A 13,871-nucleotide genomic window follows, 5' to 3' on the forward strand; every position below is an offset into this window, starting at 1 on the left:
TTCTACTGTCAGTCCTAGAATCACGACAGTGGGGCCTACAACTCCCCACATCTTGTGGTCTCCTCTCGAAGCAGGCGGCATGGACGGAGGGAGAAGGGTGACGTCGCTGGCCCGGCGGGCTGAGGAGTAATGGCCGCGCTTGACCCGGAGGAGAACGGTGGCGAGCCAAGGAGTGGCGGTGACTGATGGTCGGTTCGACAAGAGGGGCAAGTCTTAGGAAAAGTGAGGACCTGCTTGATTCCCGCAGTAATGGTCGAGCTTCCGGCGCGCCGCCCTGGTTCGACCACCACAGACTAACGCCACGCCCCCAAACCCATGTTGAGCTCGCCTTCCACCCCCGCCGAAATCTGTAATGCGTTGTGTCTACGTGTTCGCCTGACAGCATTATCGAATTAAGTCGGCCAAAGTTAGCACCAGCCCAAGATCAAGCTGATTACTCTGTGGTCTGAAGAAAATATCTCAAGCTACAGTTGGTGCATGCATCCAGTTAGTTGCAGTGTCCAATGCTTCATTCAAGCTAGCTAGCGAACGTCCTTGTCTAGTGATTAACCAGAATCACTTTTTATCATTGTGTAGAACTGGTCTTTGCGGCATACTCCTCATGTTGCTTTATGGAGATTTTCGCACCAATCTTTCAAAAGAATCATTAGTTTTGCTTCATTGCATTTCTTTGTTGCCAACTATGGTAGTCGTTATCGTTCAACAGTGAGTTCAAGTGCAGATTATTTTACATGATATGAGGCGATAGTGCTTCTACAAGTGGGTAGCACTTAGTGCGCCTAAGTTCTTCCTTGATGCAAAATACACACTTCATGAACATAGAGGCTTGCCTCTATAAATAGAGCCATACACCAAACATTCATCACACACATTCGAGTGAATTGCAAAAAACCACCACATTGACGCATAGGTTTGCAGAAAACACCGGTTTACAAATTTGTGTCAGAAACCACTGATTCTTGACCTAATATTTTGCAGAAAACACTGACTGATGACTTAGACCATTTTAATGACAATTATGACATGTGGGTCCCGCATTTAATGACTGGTCTTTTTAAAAAAACTCCCTCCCAGAAACAACTCTCCCTCCCCACCCTGATCCAGAGAGAAGAGAAGGTGCACCCTTGACGTCAGGAAGGTCCAACCGCCACCGCAAGTCCTTACCCTCGTGGTCGTCCGGATCCAGGCCTACACCAGAGCAAGCGGCGGCGGTGGCGCATAGCACGGACATGTGGGGCGGCGCGGAGCACCGGATCAAGTAGCGGTATGGCGGCGCGCGAGCAGCAGCAGCGAAGCAAGCAGCAACGGTGCGACAGCCCGGAAGTAGCAGCAGTAACGCGGCGGCGCGCAAGCAGCAGGAGCAGCGGTGGCAGCGCGGCGACGTAGAAGCAGCAGCGGCGGCGCGTCGACATGGGAGCAGTAGCGCCAGCGTAGCAACGTGGAAGCAGCAGCAGCGGAGCAGCAACAGCCGCACGCGCAAGCAGCAGTAGCGGAGCAGCAGCAGTGTCAGACTGCATTCGATATGGAGCATGACAAGCAGTGGAGCAGCACAAGCAGCAGCAGAGCCATGCGGCGGCGTGCAAGCAGCAGCAGCCGCGCGTTGACCTAGCCAACGCCGGCATGATGCGGACGCAGCGGCGCGCAAGCAGGAGCTGATTGCGTTTTTTTTTCCAAGGGTGCCTATGTAAAAATACCAAGGACCAACCATTATGCCATGTCAGTTTTTGCGGGACCCATATGTCATAATCATGGTTAAAATGCTCACAGAGAGTGATCAGTGTTTTCTGCAAAAGATTAGGCCAATAATCAGTGGTTTCTGGCACAAATTCGTAAACCAGTGTTTTCTACAAATCTATGCGTCAATGTGGTGGTTTTTTGCAATTCACTCCACACATTCCCAAAGTAAGACCTAGCTAAGACCAAAATCTTCACTAGCAATCCACCAGAAACAATAAACAATACTAGCATCCATGACTAAGTAACAGGCATTGGCTGCAACATTGTTGCTTGTCATGGTGTTTCTCCTAGCCGCACTAGAGGGTGTTCATGGCGTCTGTGGCATGTCGAATGATGAATTCAAACTTTGCCAACCCGCAGCGGCAGTGAATAACCCGACGGACAGCCCATCGGCTGAGTGTTGTGCCGCGCTTGGGAAGGCCAACCTATCATACATTTGCCACTACAAAGGCATCGCCGGTATATGGCTGAGAATGTACCACATCGACGCAAACCACGCCATGGTGCTGCCCGGCAAGTGCGTTCTCATCTTGCCCAACAACTGCTCGTGATGATCAGATGTACTACCTATAAGTATCTAGGCGTCGGTTGCTCTACATCTGCATGAGCACTTATATGCATGGCTAAATAAGTGGAGGAGCACTTGAAAAGACATTGTGCTCTCGGTCTTAATGTTGTGTGATTGGAAGTGTGATTATCTCATAAGACCTTGACAAAATAGTACGCATGTTATAATGGAAGTGTAAGGATGGCAAGTACTTGGCATGTTGTCCCATGAATTTAATATCTTAATTATAGTGGTGTTCTTTGTGTCCAGAAGTTGCATGTTTTTAGTGAAAAGGTAAATGTGGATCGCGCCATATTTTTCTAATTGGTCATTGTTAGTTGTATCTAGTTAGTGCTATCTAACATGTGTTGTAATGTCTAGCATTATGGCTTAGTGCTAGAATGTACAAGGTCTACAGACTTCACTCTTCATTATCCACCATCTCTTGATGTGTAACTAAACCTGGACGAGCTGTATATAACCAGATCAATACTAGTGAGAACCATCACGTCAAATAACCTTTGTGACTATCACTCCTAGGTAATTCTGTAATCAACTATCAAGACACCCATGTATTTGTGCGGCTAGTTTTCTTTATAGAGTTGTGATTTCACATCTATCTACGATTAAAGAAACTGCAGTCAATGTTAATCTTTAGAAAACATGCACACCTCATAGTATCCAACGGAGTGCCACAACACTTCTCTGCCTTCTAGAGAAATCTCCAAAATGTAACTATGTATAAGAAAGCATGCATATAGCACCGCAGTCCGTTCAGAATTTCAAGGTGATCCTGGGAATCATCCTGCGGGGAACAAGTAAATGGACATGCACTAGAATACTAGCAACAAAGGCAGGGCTCTATATTTGCATAATAAAACTATGTCACTAAAGCTCACTACTTGCTAGGTAGTTTCGATTTGGAGGTCTGATGATCCTTGGCAAGGTGCATGCTCTGGAGACCCTCTATGTGGTCACTGAGAGGAACCACACTGTGAACATTAGTTGATACAGGCAAAATTTATAACGGGGGAGCTACTGCTGAAAGAGGGACACCAACAAACAATAAAAATGCCCATGTGCTCATATGGCAGTATTGAATTGCATGAAAGCATCCATCACATGGATGTTGCACCACACAATATTCCTATTTAAGTGTGAGAACAGAGATGGAGTAACTATTCATAAACAAACCATCATGTGTCGACTAAGGAGTAGAGCTTAGTTGTTGCTAGGTTCATTTTAGCATGCCGCACATTGAATGTACTCAAGTTTTGCGCTTAGTTAGAATTGCTTTTTTAGCGTCGTTGAAATCCACATACACCCTAGCTAGGACTGGGAACCACCAGGATTTATGACTACACGTGATTGGCTTGATGTGCAAAGTAACCTTGCCAAGATGGCCAGGTGGAGATGGACTCCTTTAGGAATTTGTCATTCTAGTGCATTTTGTTAACTAGGCACGTATGTAGAATTGAATTGCTGTCTTGAAGCGAAGGAGGGTGAAGTGCCACACTGCTTAACGATTGTAACGCTCTTGATGAGGCTATATCTCCTACGTGTTGAAGCACGACTTAGAGGCATAACCGCATTGAAAGCAATGTCGCAAGTAAGGTAATCTTCACAACAACCCATGTAAAAAGATAATAGGGGAAAAGGTACATAGTTGGCTTACACTCGCCACGTCACACAAATATATAAATAGCATTACAATCATCCAATACACTCATGGTACGACTACGGCACCAAAATAAAAGATCAACCCCAACAAGCGACATGGTCCCCGATCGCCCCAACTGGGCACCACTATTGATCATCTGGGAAAGACGCATAGTAACGACGAGAGGCTTCATCGAACTCCCACTTGAGCTCAAGCGCATCATCTGGAGCGGTATCATCGGTCCCTACATCTGGTTTGTAAGGAATTTGTGAGTCACGGGGACTCAGCAATCTTGCACCCTCGCGATCAAGACTATTTAAGCTTATAGGTAAGGCAAGGTAATATGTGGAGCTGCAGCAAGCGACTAGCATATATGGTGGCTAACCTGTTCGGAAAAGAGAGCGAGAAGAGAAGGTAAAGCACGAACGAAGAACTATAGAACAACTTACGTCAAGCATTACTCCAACACCGTGTTCACTTCCCGGACTCCGCCGAGAAGAGACCATCACGGCTACACACGCGGTTAACTCATTTTAATTAAGTTGAGTTTCATGTTATCTACAACCGGACATTAACAAATTCCCATCTGCCCATAACCGCGGGCACGGCTTTCGAAAGTTCAAATCCCTGCAGGGGAGTCCCAACTTAGCCCATCACAAGCTCTCACGGTCAACGAAGGATATTCCTTCTCCCGAGACATTCCGATCAGACTCGGCATCCCGGTTCTACAAGACATCCTCGACAAGGGTAAAACTAAACCAGCAACACCACCCAGATGTGCCGACAAATCCCGATAGGAGCTGCACATATCTCGTTCTCAGGGCACACCGGATGAGCAAGACGTCGGGTAGGCAAGCCCAGAGTTGCCCCTGGTAGCCCCGGACATCGCTCAGTTGGACCAACACTTAGAGAAGCACTGGCCCGAGTGGGGTTAAAATAAAGATGACTCTTGTGTCCGCGAAACCCAAGGGAAAAAGGCTAGGTGGCAAATAGTAAAACCAATGTTGGGCATTGCTGGAAGAGTTTTATTCAAGGCGAACTGTCAAGGGGTTCCCATTATAACCCAACCGCGTAAGGAACGCAAAATCCGGGAACATAACACCGATATGACGGAAACTAGGGCGGCAAGAGTGGAACAAAACACTAGGCATAAGGCCGAGCCTTCCACCCTTTACCGAGTATATAGATGCATTAAGATAACAAGATAATATGGTGATATCACAACAATAAACAATGTTCTAACAAGGAACGATCTCCAATCTTCACCTGCAACTAGCAACGCTATAAGAGGGGCTGAGCAAAGCGGTAACATAGTCAAGCAACGGTTTGCTGGGACAAGGTGGGTTAGAGGTTTGACATGGCAATTTGGGAGGCATGATAAGCAAGTGGTAGGCATCGTAGCATAGGCATAGCAAAAGTCCTCAGGCCTGACGTTACTGCACTCGAAATGCTTGCCTATGTCCATGAGCCAATCATCAGCGTATGTTGCCTCAACACAATTGCTGAAGGTCTTTGGCTGGTTAGCAAGGAACTGGTTGAGTGTAGCAAAGTGATTCTGATTGTTGCCCTGGTTCCCTTGGTTGCGCTCTTGAAGAAGTTGCATGATCAGTTGCGTGTTTGCATTGGTAGCGGCCATCACAGCTTGCCATGCCTCCGGAGGTGGAGGTGGTGGTGGCGGATCAGGATTCGGAGTCGTGTGCGTTGGAGGAGCCATCCTGAAGAGGTTGACATCCATTAGCACATTGATAGACAAATATTGAAGTTGAATCAAACGGGTTGAAATTACAACATATAGTCTTCACATCCGAACAAAATGAACGAATGCATTCCAATTGAAATGGTCACATATCCATAAATTGAGAAGCCACTTAGAATTGAAGTAGAAGAAAAACAACAACAAGGTACGGAACAAGAACGAATACTCGGTAAGGATCACCCAATCTCAAACCAAATATCCGTGGAAGAAGAACTAGAGCTACAAGAATTCCCACCTATGAAACTCCCGAACCTTTCCGGTTATGCAATCAGGTGTTGGGGATACAGGGGAAGCATAATATCTTACCCAAATCTAGCAAATCCTACATCCAGCTATATCCATCCTTCAACACATAACCGAGAAAAACTTCGGAAATCGTCTACCTCAACCTTCGAAAAGCATCCATTATACAAGTTATGGCAATACTCCCGAACTCCCGCCCCAGTACTGGGTGGCGTCGAGGTTATATCACCAACAACTGCATAAAAGAGATTTTCAATGTCGGCGAAACTAAACTCAAGTATTTCAGAACTGCAACGATAAAATTGTGACGACAACACCTCGGAGCTCAACTCCCCGGGACACTGCCACAACCCCTAAATGACAGGAGGCACCAAGAACAATGTTCTCGTCACAAATCGATCGGAACGATTCCGAGAAACCCGCGTGATCCTAAAAAAAATTTAGTGAAATTTGAGAAAAGAAGAGTCAAAACTCTACATCAGGATGCCTTACTAGAGCGATGAAGGGACTGGGGAGTAAAAAGAATTCCTAACTCTTCGATATATAATACCTAAATGACTCAAAACATTTTTCTAGACTCAACGACATCAGCTATTCGATCAAGCAGGGGGGGCTCCTAATGTCGGGGAAGGCTCTAATTACCAACTTGTAACGCCCTCGATGCGGCTATATCTCCTACGTGTCGAAGCACGACTTAGAGGCATAACCGCATTGAAAGCAATGTCGCAAGTAAGGTAATCTTCACAACAACCCATGTAAAAAGATAATAGGGGAAAAGGTACATAGTTGGCTTACACTCGCCACGTCACACAAATACATAAATAGCATTACAATCATCCAATACACTCATGGTCCGACTACGGCACCAAAATAAAAGATCAACCCCAACAAGCGACATGGTCCCCGATCGCCCCAACTGGGCACCACTACTGATCATCTAGGAAAGACACATAGTAACGACGAGAGGCTTCATCGAACTCCCACTTGAGCTCAAGCGCATCATCTGGAGCGGTATCATCGGTCCCTCCATCTGGTTTGGAAGGAATCTGTGAGTCACGGGGACTCAGCAATCTTGCACCCTCGCGATCAATCTGGGAAAGACACATGCAAATCTGTTAACGAGTAGGCATGTTCACGAGCTCGATGAACTCGCTACAGAGCATGGCATGACAAACTAAGTATACACCCATCAAGAATACATAACATAGAAGCTAGACATGTAAAGAAAAACAACATAGAATGCACGGATCACTAGCAACATCCTCGGCAAAATCGCTAACAAGTCAACAATCTGACAGGATTCATGAAACAGCAAAAGTAGAGATCGATTGACTCAAGGTAGGGTGCTCCATAATTGCAAACAAATACATGTATGGATATAGCACCACAATTTTAACAAAACATCTTTACTGATCATACTCAAAAGAGGCATGGATTACTAGGAAACAACATGAACATATGGCCTAATGACAAAATCAGGACAAGGACTTAGAGAAATTCTAAGTCCCTGAAATCAGCATTAGCGAATGCACTACTTTGCAAGCTTGTGCTAGTCACCACACATATCACAAAAATACATGGTAAGCACCTCTGTAGAGATGGCATGGCATATAACAAAACTCATGTAGAACTCAGGAGCATATCATGCACACATTAATCATGGCAAAAATGACAAATAGCTATTTGATGCAGCAGATCTGACAATTTAACCATATAGCCCTCTTCCAACAGCATTTCGGGGAACAAGAGCTCAAATGAAAATGATGCAATGAGATGAAATGATGTACTCTCTGAGACGAACATTTTGATATGCTACATTCCCAAAACGGAGCTACGGATGCGGAGTTACGACATGATGAAAAACGCAAAAAAAACTAGGGTTTCAGGGGAAAGTCAACCGAGGAGAAAGTCTCAGATCCAGATCCCGATCGGCGTGGATAACGATGTTCGCCGGAGCTGCACTGTAGACGGCGGAGAAGAGGAGATGACGGGTCCGGACGGATGGAGATCTGTCCGGCGGCGCGTGGAGAGGAAAGGTCTAGGGTTTGCCCGAGATTTTTGAAGGGGATCTATTTATAGGCATAGAGGGAGCTAGGAAGCTCCAAATGAAGTGCGATTTTCGGCCACGCGATCGTGATCGAACGCTCTAGATGATGGAGAGGGTTTTGATGGGTTTTGGGCCAAATTGGAAGGGTGTTGGGCTGCAGCACACACGAGGCCTTCTCGGTCCCTCGGTTAACCGTTGGAGTATCAAACGAAGTCCAAATGGTACGAAACTTGACAGACGATCTATCAGTAGTAAACCAAGGCCGCATGGCAAGTCTCGGTCCAATCCGGAAATGTTTAACCCCCACACACGAAAAGAGGTAGAAAGGAGCACCGGAGGAGATAGGAGCGCCGGAATACAAAACGGACAACGAGGAAAATGCTCGGATGCATGAGACGAACACGTATGCAAATGCAATGCACATGATGACATGATATGGGATGCATGACAACGGCAACAACACACGGAGACAAAAACCCGAACCCGAGGAAATAAAATAACTTAGTGCCGGAAACGGCAAGAGTTGGGATACATATAAAGTAAATTACATCCGGGGTGTTACAACGATCCTGCTGTGCGTCTTGGTGCGAGTCAGAATGGGTGTACTGTGATGTGCAGATTGCAATTATCATGTTTGAAGCACAAGAATGTGGCATCATATTTTATGCAAAATTATGGTGAGCTACTATATCGTTTCAAACACTACTGTCACTGCATTCGTCATGAGAATTAAATTGATTCTAGTGTATTTGGCATTCTACCCTTAACTTTCTCTCAGAATTACGAACGTCAACCGGACAAGACTGCAACTCCTTTTCTTTTGGGGGGGGGGGGGGTGCAAGATTAACACTTGATTTCATACATTGTGTGAAAAAACCAGACACTGCTGAATTTATATTGAGGGCTTCCATGTTTCTTATGATTCTAAAAAAGCATATATAGGAAACCGGTAGAATTGTGATATAAATTGCTTGGTTACATTGTAGAAAAATATACATTAATTCCTAAAGGACTAGGCTTACGGCATAGTTGTCATAAAAATAGAGTAGAATTTCAGTGAGACTAGTATTTTTTATCTTTCAAATACATGCAGATACCATTAAAAAAATCATATGTAGATCCTCCAAACCAACAATCTCTAGCAGAAAAAACCATACAAAATTCGATGAAATTCTTCTAAACCATTGAGGCCCTTAGAAATATTTTTCTTTATAGTTTGTGATTTTGTATCTATGTATAAATTAGGAGTATTATAAGAGTAATTTACAATCAACCTCTATCTTTTGAAAACACACATGTCTTTAGCATTATCCAATGTACTGACACAACACTTCTCAGGCTTTTAAAGTAGCATTTCAGTTTGTTCAATTGAAGAAGCATCCTACCAGGCTCAAATGCTGGCAGGAAAGGCTCGAGTCATCACTGGCACCTACTGGCTAGGCAACGGAACCAGGTGCGCCTGGGGCAGATGCTGGAGGCACTACAGGCCTCGGTGCGTCGACTACCTTCTCCAGCACCCCCTTGATGTGATGACCACTTGATGGTCTTTTTTATGCTTTTCTCCTATGTTTGTTTGGGCTTGCTTGTGTTGTGGCTCCAACAGACTATTTATATCAGTATGTTGCTACTTAGTGCGTGGACTGATTGGTTGTTTTATTTATAAAGCAGGGAGGAAGCCTATTTCGAGAGAGAGAAAGGCATGAGTCATGATTTGCATAATCAAATACAACATCTACGCCGTCACAGCTCACTAATTGCTAGGTGGTTTTGGTTTGGAGGTCTAATGATCCTCGGCGAGGTGCATGCTCTGGAGACCCTCTATAATTGCTCCCATCGCATGATCTCCCCTCTCTAAGATGTGCTCCAGTTTATTTACCTTCTCTAGCAGCTGCTCAACTTTCACATTCGCGCAGCTCAGCTACTTATCCGAAGTCTTCAACGCCATGTACAACTAGAGTTTGAGGTACAGAGAGTGGGGAGCAAAAACGTTAGTTGCATATATATAATCAAACACAACATCCACGAGACTACAACTAGAGTTCGGGGTACAAACTGGGTAGCGGTGGAGATGGCCGGCAGCAAAATATCTTATTGGCATAAACAATGGACGCTTTTCATTTAGGCTGGAGTGCCGGTCGATGTCCCGGGCAAATATCCACGCCTTGGAATGTTATCATGCTAAGCGAGACCTGGCTGAGCTCGCCTTCCACCATTGCTACAATCCGTCATGCGCTGCGTGATTTGCTTGTTCGCCTAACAGCATTACTGAATTAAGTCGGCAAAAGGTAGCACAGCCCCCATCAAGCCGGTTTTTCTATGGTATGAAGAAAATACCCCAAGCTACAGTTGGTGCATGCATGCATCCAGCTGCAGTGTGTAATGCTTCAAGCTAGCGAACGTCCTTGTCTAATTAATTGACCAGGAGCAGGTGCTTTTTTTAACATTTCGAAAGAGGAGGACACGAAATGTACACATGCCTTTTAAGGACTTCCAAATTAAAAATCCATAATATTAATATATGACATAGGCCAAGAGGATGATGTTTCTTTGTAGATCATCCCGTTTCATTAACTATGAATACATCACCCTCTTTTCGAACACAAAATAACTGTGAGCACATGGTACGTACAAGCTAAAACACATACTAGCAAAATCGGCATGCGAGAAGTAATGAAGCCATTCCTATAATTCGGCAGTGGAACATATGCCATGAAGGTTTCACTGCCTATATATCTCAATCAACTGGTCAGTTAAACAATTCGATCTTCAAATGTTATCATGAGCCATCTTTCTTTTACAAAAAACTTATTTGTTTAGAGGCATAAAAAAGAAAATCAAAAAATCAATTTATACCATTGCGAACGACTGACCGTTGCGGCGTACTCCTCATGTTGCATTATGGAGATTTTCGCACCAATCTTTCAAAAGAAATCAGTAATGATTCATTACATATCTCTGTTGCCAACTATGGTAGTCGTTATCGTTCATAGTGGGTTCAAGTGCATTTTCCTTTTTTCCCATGATAAGACGGTAGCGCTTCTACATGTGGGCAGCACTTTGCGCGCCTAAGTTCTTGCTTGATGCATAACAGTATAACACACACTTCATGAACATAGTGGCCTGCCACTATAAATAGAACCACATACCAAACATTCATTTCACACATTCCCAAAGTAAAATCTAGGTAAGACCAAAATCTCAGCTAGCCATCCATTAGATACAAAATAATAGTACCAGCAGCCATGGCTAAGTTACACACATTGGTTGCGGCACTGTTGCTTGTCATGGCAGTATCCCTCGCTGCACTAGAGGGTGTTCATGGCGTCTGCGGCATGTCAAATGATGAATTCAAGCTTTGCCAGCCCGCGGCGGCAGTGAATAACCCGACGGACAGTCCATCGGCTGAGTGTTGCGCTGCCCTTGAGAAGGCCAACCTATCATGCATCTGCCGCTACAAGGGCATCGCCGGCATATGGCTGAGAATGTACCACATTGATGCAAACCGCGCCATGGCGCTACCCGGTAAGTGCGGTCTCACCATGCCAAACAACTGCTCTTGATGATCGGATGTACTACCCATAAGCATCTAGCAGGTGTTAATCGCTCTACATAAGCTTCAACACTGATATGGCTAAATAAGTGGAGGATCACTTGGAAAGGCATTGTGCTACTCGGTCTTATTGTTGTAGTATGATTTGGAAGTGTGATTATCACATTAAGCTCTTGGTAAAAAATAATGCATGTTATACCGAAAATGTAAGGATGCATGGCAAAATTGCCTTGCATGTTGTTCCATCAATTTAAGATCATATAATGGTGTTGTTCGTGTCAAATAGTTGTATGTTCTCTAGTGAACAGGTAAATGTTGAACACGGCTTCTTTTCCCGATTGGTCACTCCTAAGTAATTTTATAATCAGCTATCAAGATGACCCGTGCATTTTTGCAGCTAGTGTATGTATAGAGTTTATGATGATGCATCTATGAACGATTAAAGAAACTGCGATCAATGTTTATCTTTAAAAGCATGTACATCTTATATTGTCCAATGGACTGCCACAACACCTCTCTGCCTACTGGAAAAATCTCGAAAACCTTACTATGTATAAGCAGGCATATAGCAATGCGGTTTGTTTAGAATTTCAAGGTGATCCCTGGAAGCATCCTATCAGGAACTATTAGATGGAAATGTACTAGTAGAATACTAGAAGGAAAGGTAGGACTCCTGATTTGCATAATCAGACACAATTTCTATAGGTGGCTTCAATTTGTTGGTCTGGTAATCCTCGCCCTTGGTGAGGTGTATGTGTGCTCTGGAGCCACTCTACAATTGCTCCCACCAAAAGGAAGGATTTTCTCATATGTGGTCACCAAGGACTACACTATAAACATGAATTGTACGAGTAAAACTAATAATATGGGAGCTACTTCGTCAAGGACACTCACAACAATACAAAAATGCCCATGTGTCCATATGGCAGCATTGAATTGCATGAAAGCATCCATCACATGGATGTTGCACCACACAATGTTCCTATTAAGTGTGAGAAGAGAGATGGAGCAATAACCCTAAGAAATCATCGTGTGTCGACCAAGGGGTAGAGCCTAGTTGGTGCTAGGTTCATTTCAGCATGCCGCATATTCAACGTACACAAGTTTTTCACTTAGTTACAATTGCTTTTTCACCGTCTTTGAAATCCACATACATCCTGGGACTGGGAACCATCAGGATTTGCATCTGCATGTAGTTCCTTTCTGCTCAAAGTAACCTTGCCAAGATAGCCATGTGTAGATGGACTTAACTAGGTACTCCCTCCGTTCAAAAATATTTGCCATCAAAATGGATAAAAAAAGATGTATCTAGAACTAAAATACATCTAGATACATCCCCTTTTATCCATTTTGATGACAAGTATTTTCGGACGGATGGAGTACATATGTAGCGAAGGAGGCCCATGTGCCGCACTGCTTAAAGCTCCTGCATGTTGGAGTGAATGGGACTGTCTGGGCGTGTGTGATGTGATGTGCAGGTTGCCATTATCGTGTTTGAATCACAAGAGTGTGGTGCCCCATTTTATGCAAATTTACTAGTAAACTATCATATTTCAAACACTATTGTCACTGCATTCACTGTGAGAATAAAACCGATTGTAGCTGGGTTTTTTAGGGGGAACTGATTCTAATGTATACGGTATGCCACCTTTGATTTTCTCACCCTTTTACAAACATCAACCTGGACAAGACTGCAACACCTTTTCATTTTTTGATACAAGATTAACACTTGAATTCGTACGTTATGCGAAAGAAAACCGACACCACTGAATTCATATTGAGGGTCTCCTTGTTTCTGAGTACTCCAACATCGTATAAGCAAGCAGCATATAACATCTCATTTTGTTCAGAATTTTGAGGTGATCCCTTGAAGCAGCCTACCAAGAAACTAGTAAATGGAAATGTACGAGAGTACTAGAAGGAAAGGTAGGACTCCTGATTAGCATAATCAAACATAGTGTCTATGCTATCATAATTAACCCACTACTTGCTAGGTGGTTTCAATTTGGGGGTTTAGTAATCCTCGCCCTCGGTGAGGTGTGTGTTTGCTCTGGAGCCAATCTTCAATTGCTCCTACCAAACGCAAGGGTTTTCTCAAATGTGGTCACCAAGAACTACACTATGAACATGAACTGATACGGGCAATATTAATAACCTGGGGTCTACTTCGCATAGGACACTCACGACAATACATAAATGCCCATGTGCTCATATGGCATTTTTGAATTGCATGAAAGCATCCATCACATGCAGTGGTGAATCTAGACAGAAACTGAAGGATGGGCTCAAAGCCTGTATCATGCGAATATCTATTAGGTTGGGCTTGCAAGT

General features: G+C 44.2%; 1 protein-coding gene across 1 annotated transcript; it reads left to right on the forward strand.

Moving 5' to 3' along the window:
• Positions 1-11,163: 11,163 nt before the first annotated feature.
• Positions 11,164-11,885, forward strand: LOC123190305 (putative lipid-transfer protein DIR1). Its single transcript, XM_044602921.1, has one exon. The coding sequence runs from the start codon at positions 11,233-11,235 to the stop codon at positions 11,548-11,550; it is 318 nt and encodes a 105-aa protein (XP_044458856.1). The 5' UTR covers positions 11,164-11,232; the 3' UTR covers positions 11,551-11,885.
• The last annotated feature ends 1,986 nt before the right edge of the window (positions 11,886-13,871 follow it).

Source organism: Triticum aestivum, chromosome 2A (assembly GCF_018294505.1).
Source record: "Triticum aestivum cultivar Chinese Spring chromosome 2A, IWGSC CS RefSeq v2.1, whole genome shotgun sequence".
In the NCBI taxonomy this organism is placed as follows: domain Eukaryota; kingdom Viridiplantae; phylum Streptophyta; class Magnoliopsida; order Poales; family Poaceae; genus Triticum; species Triticum aestivum.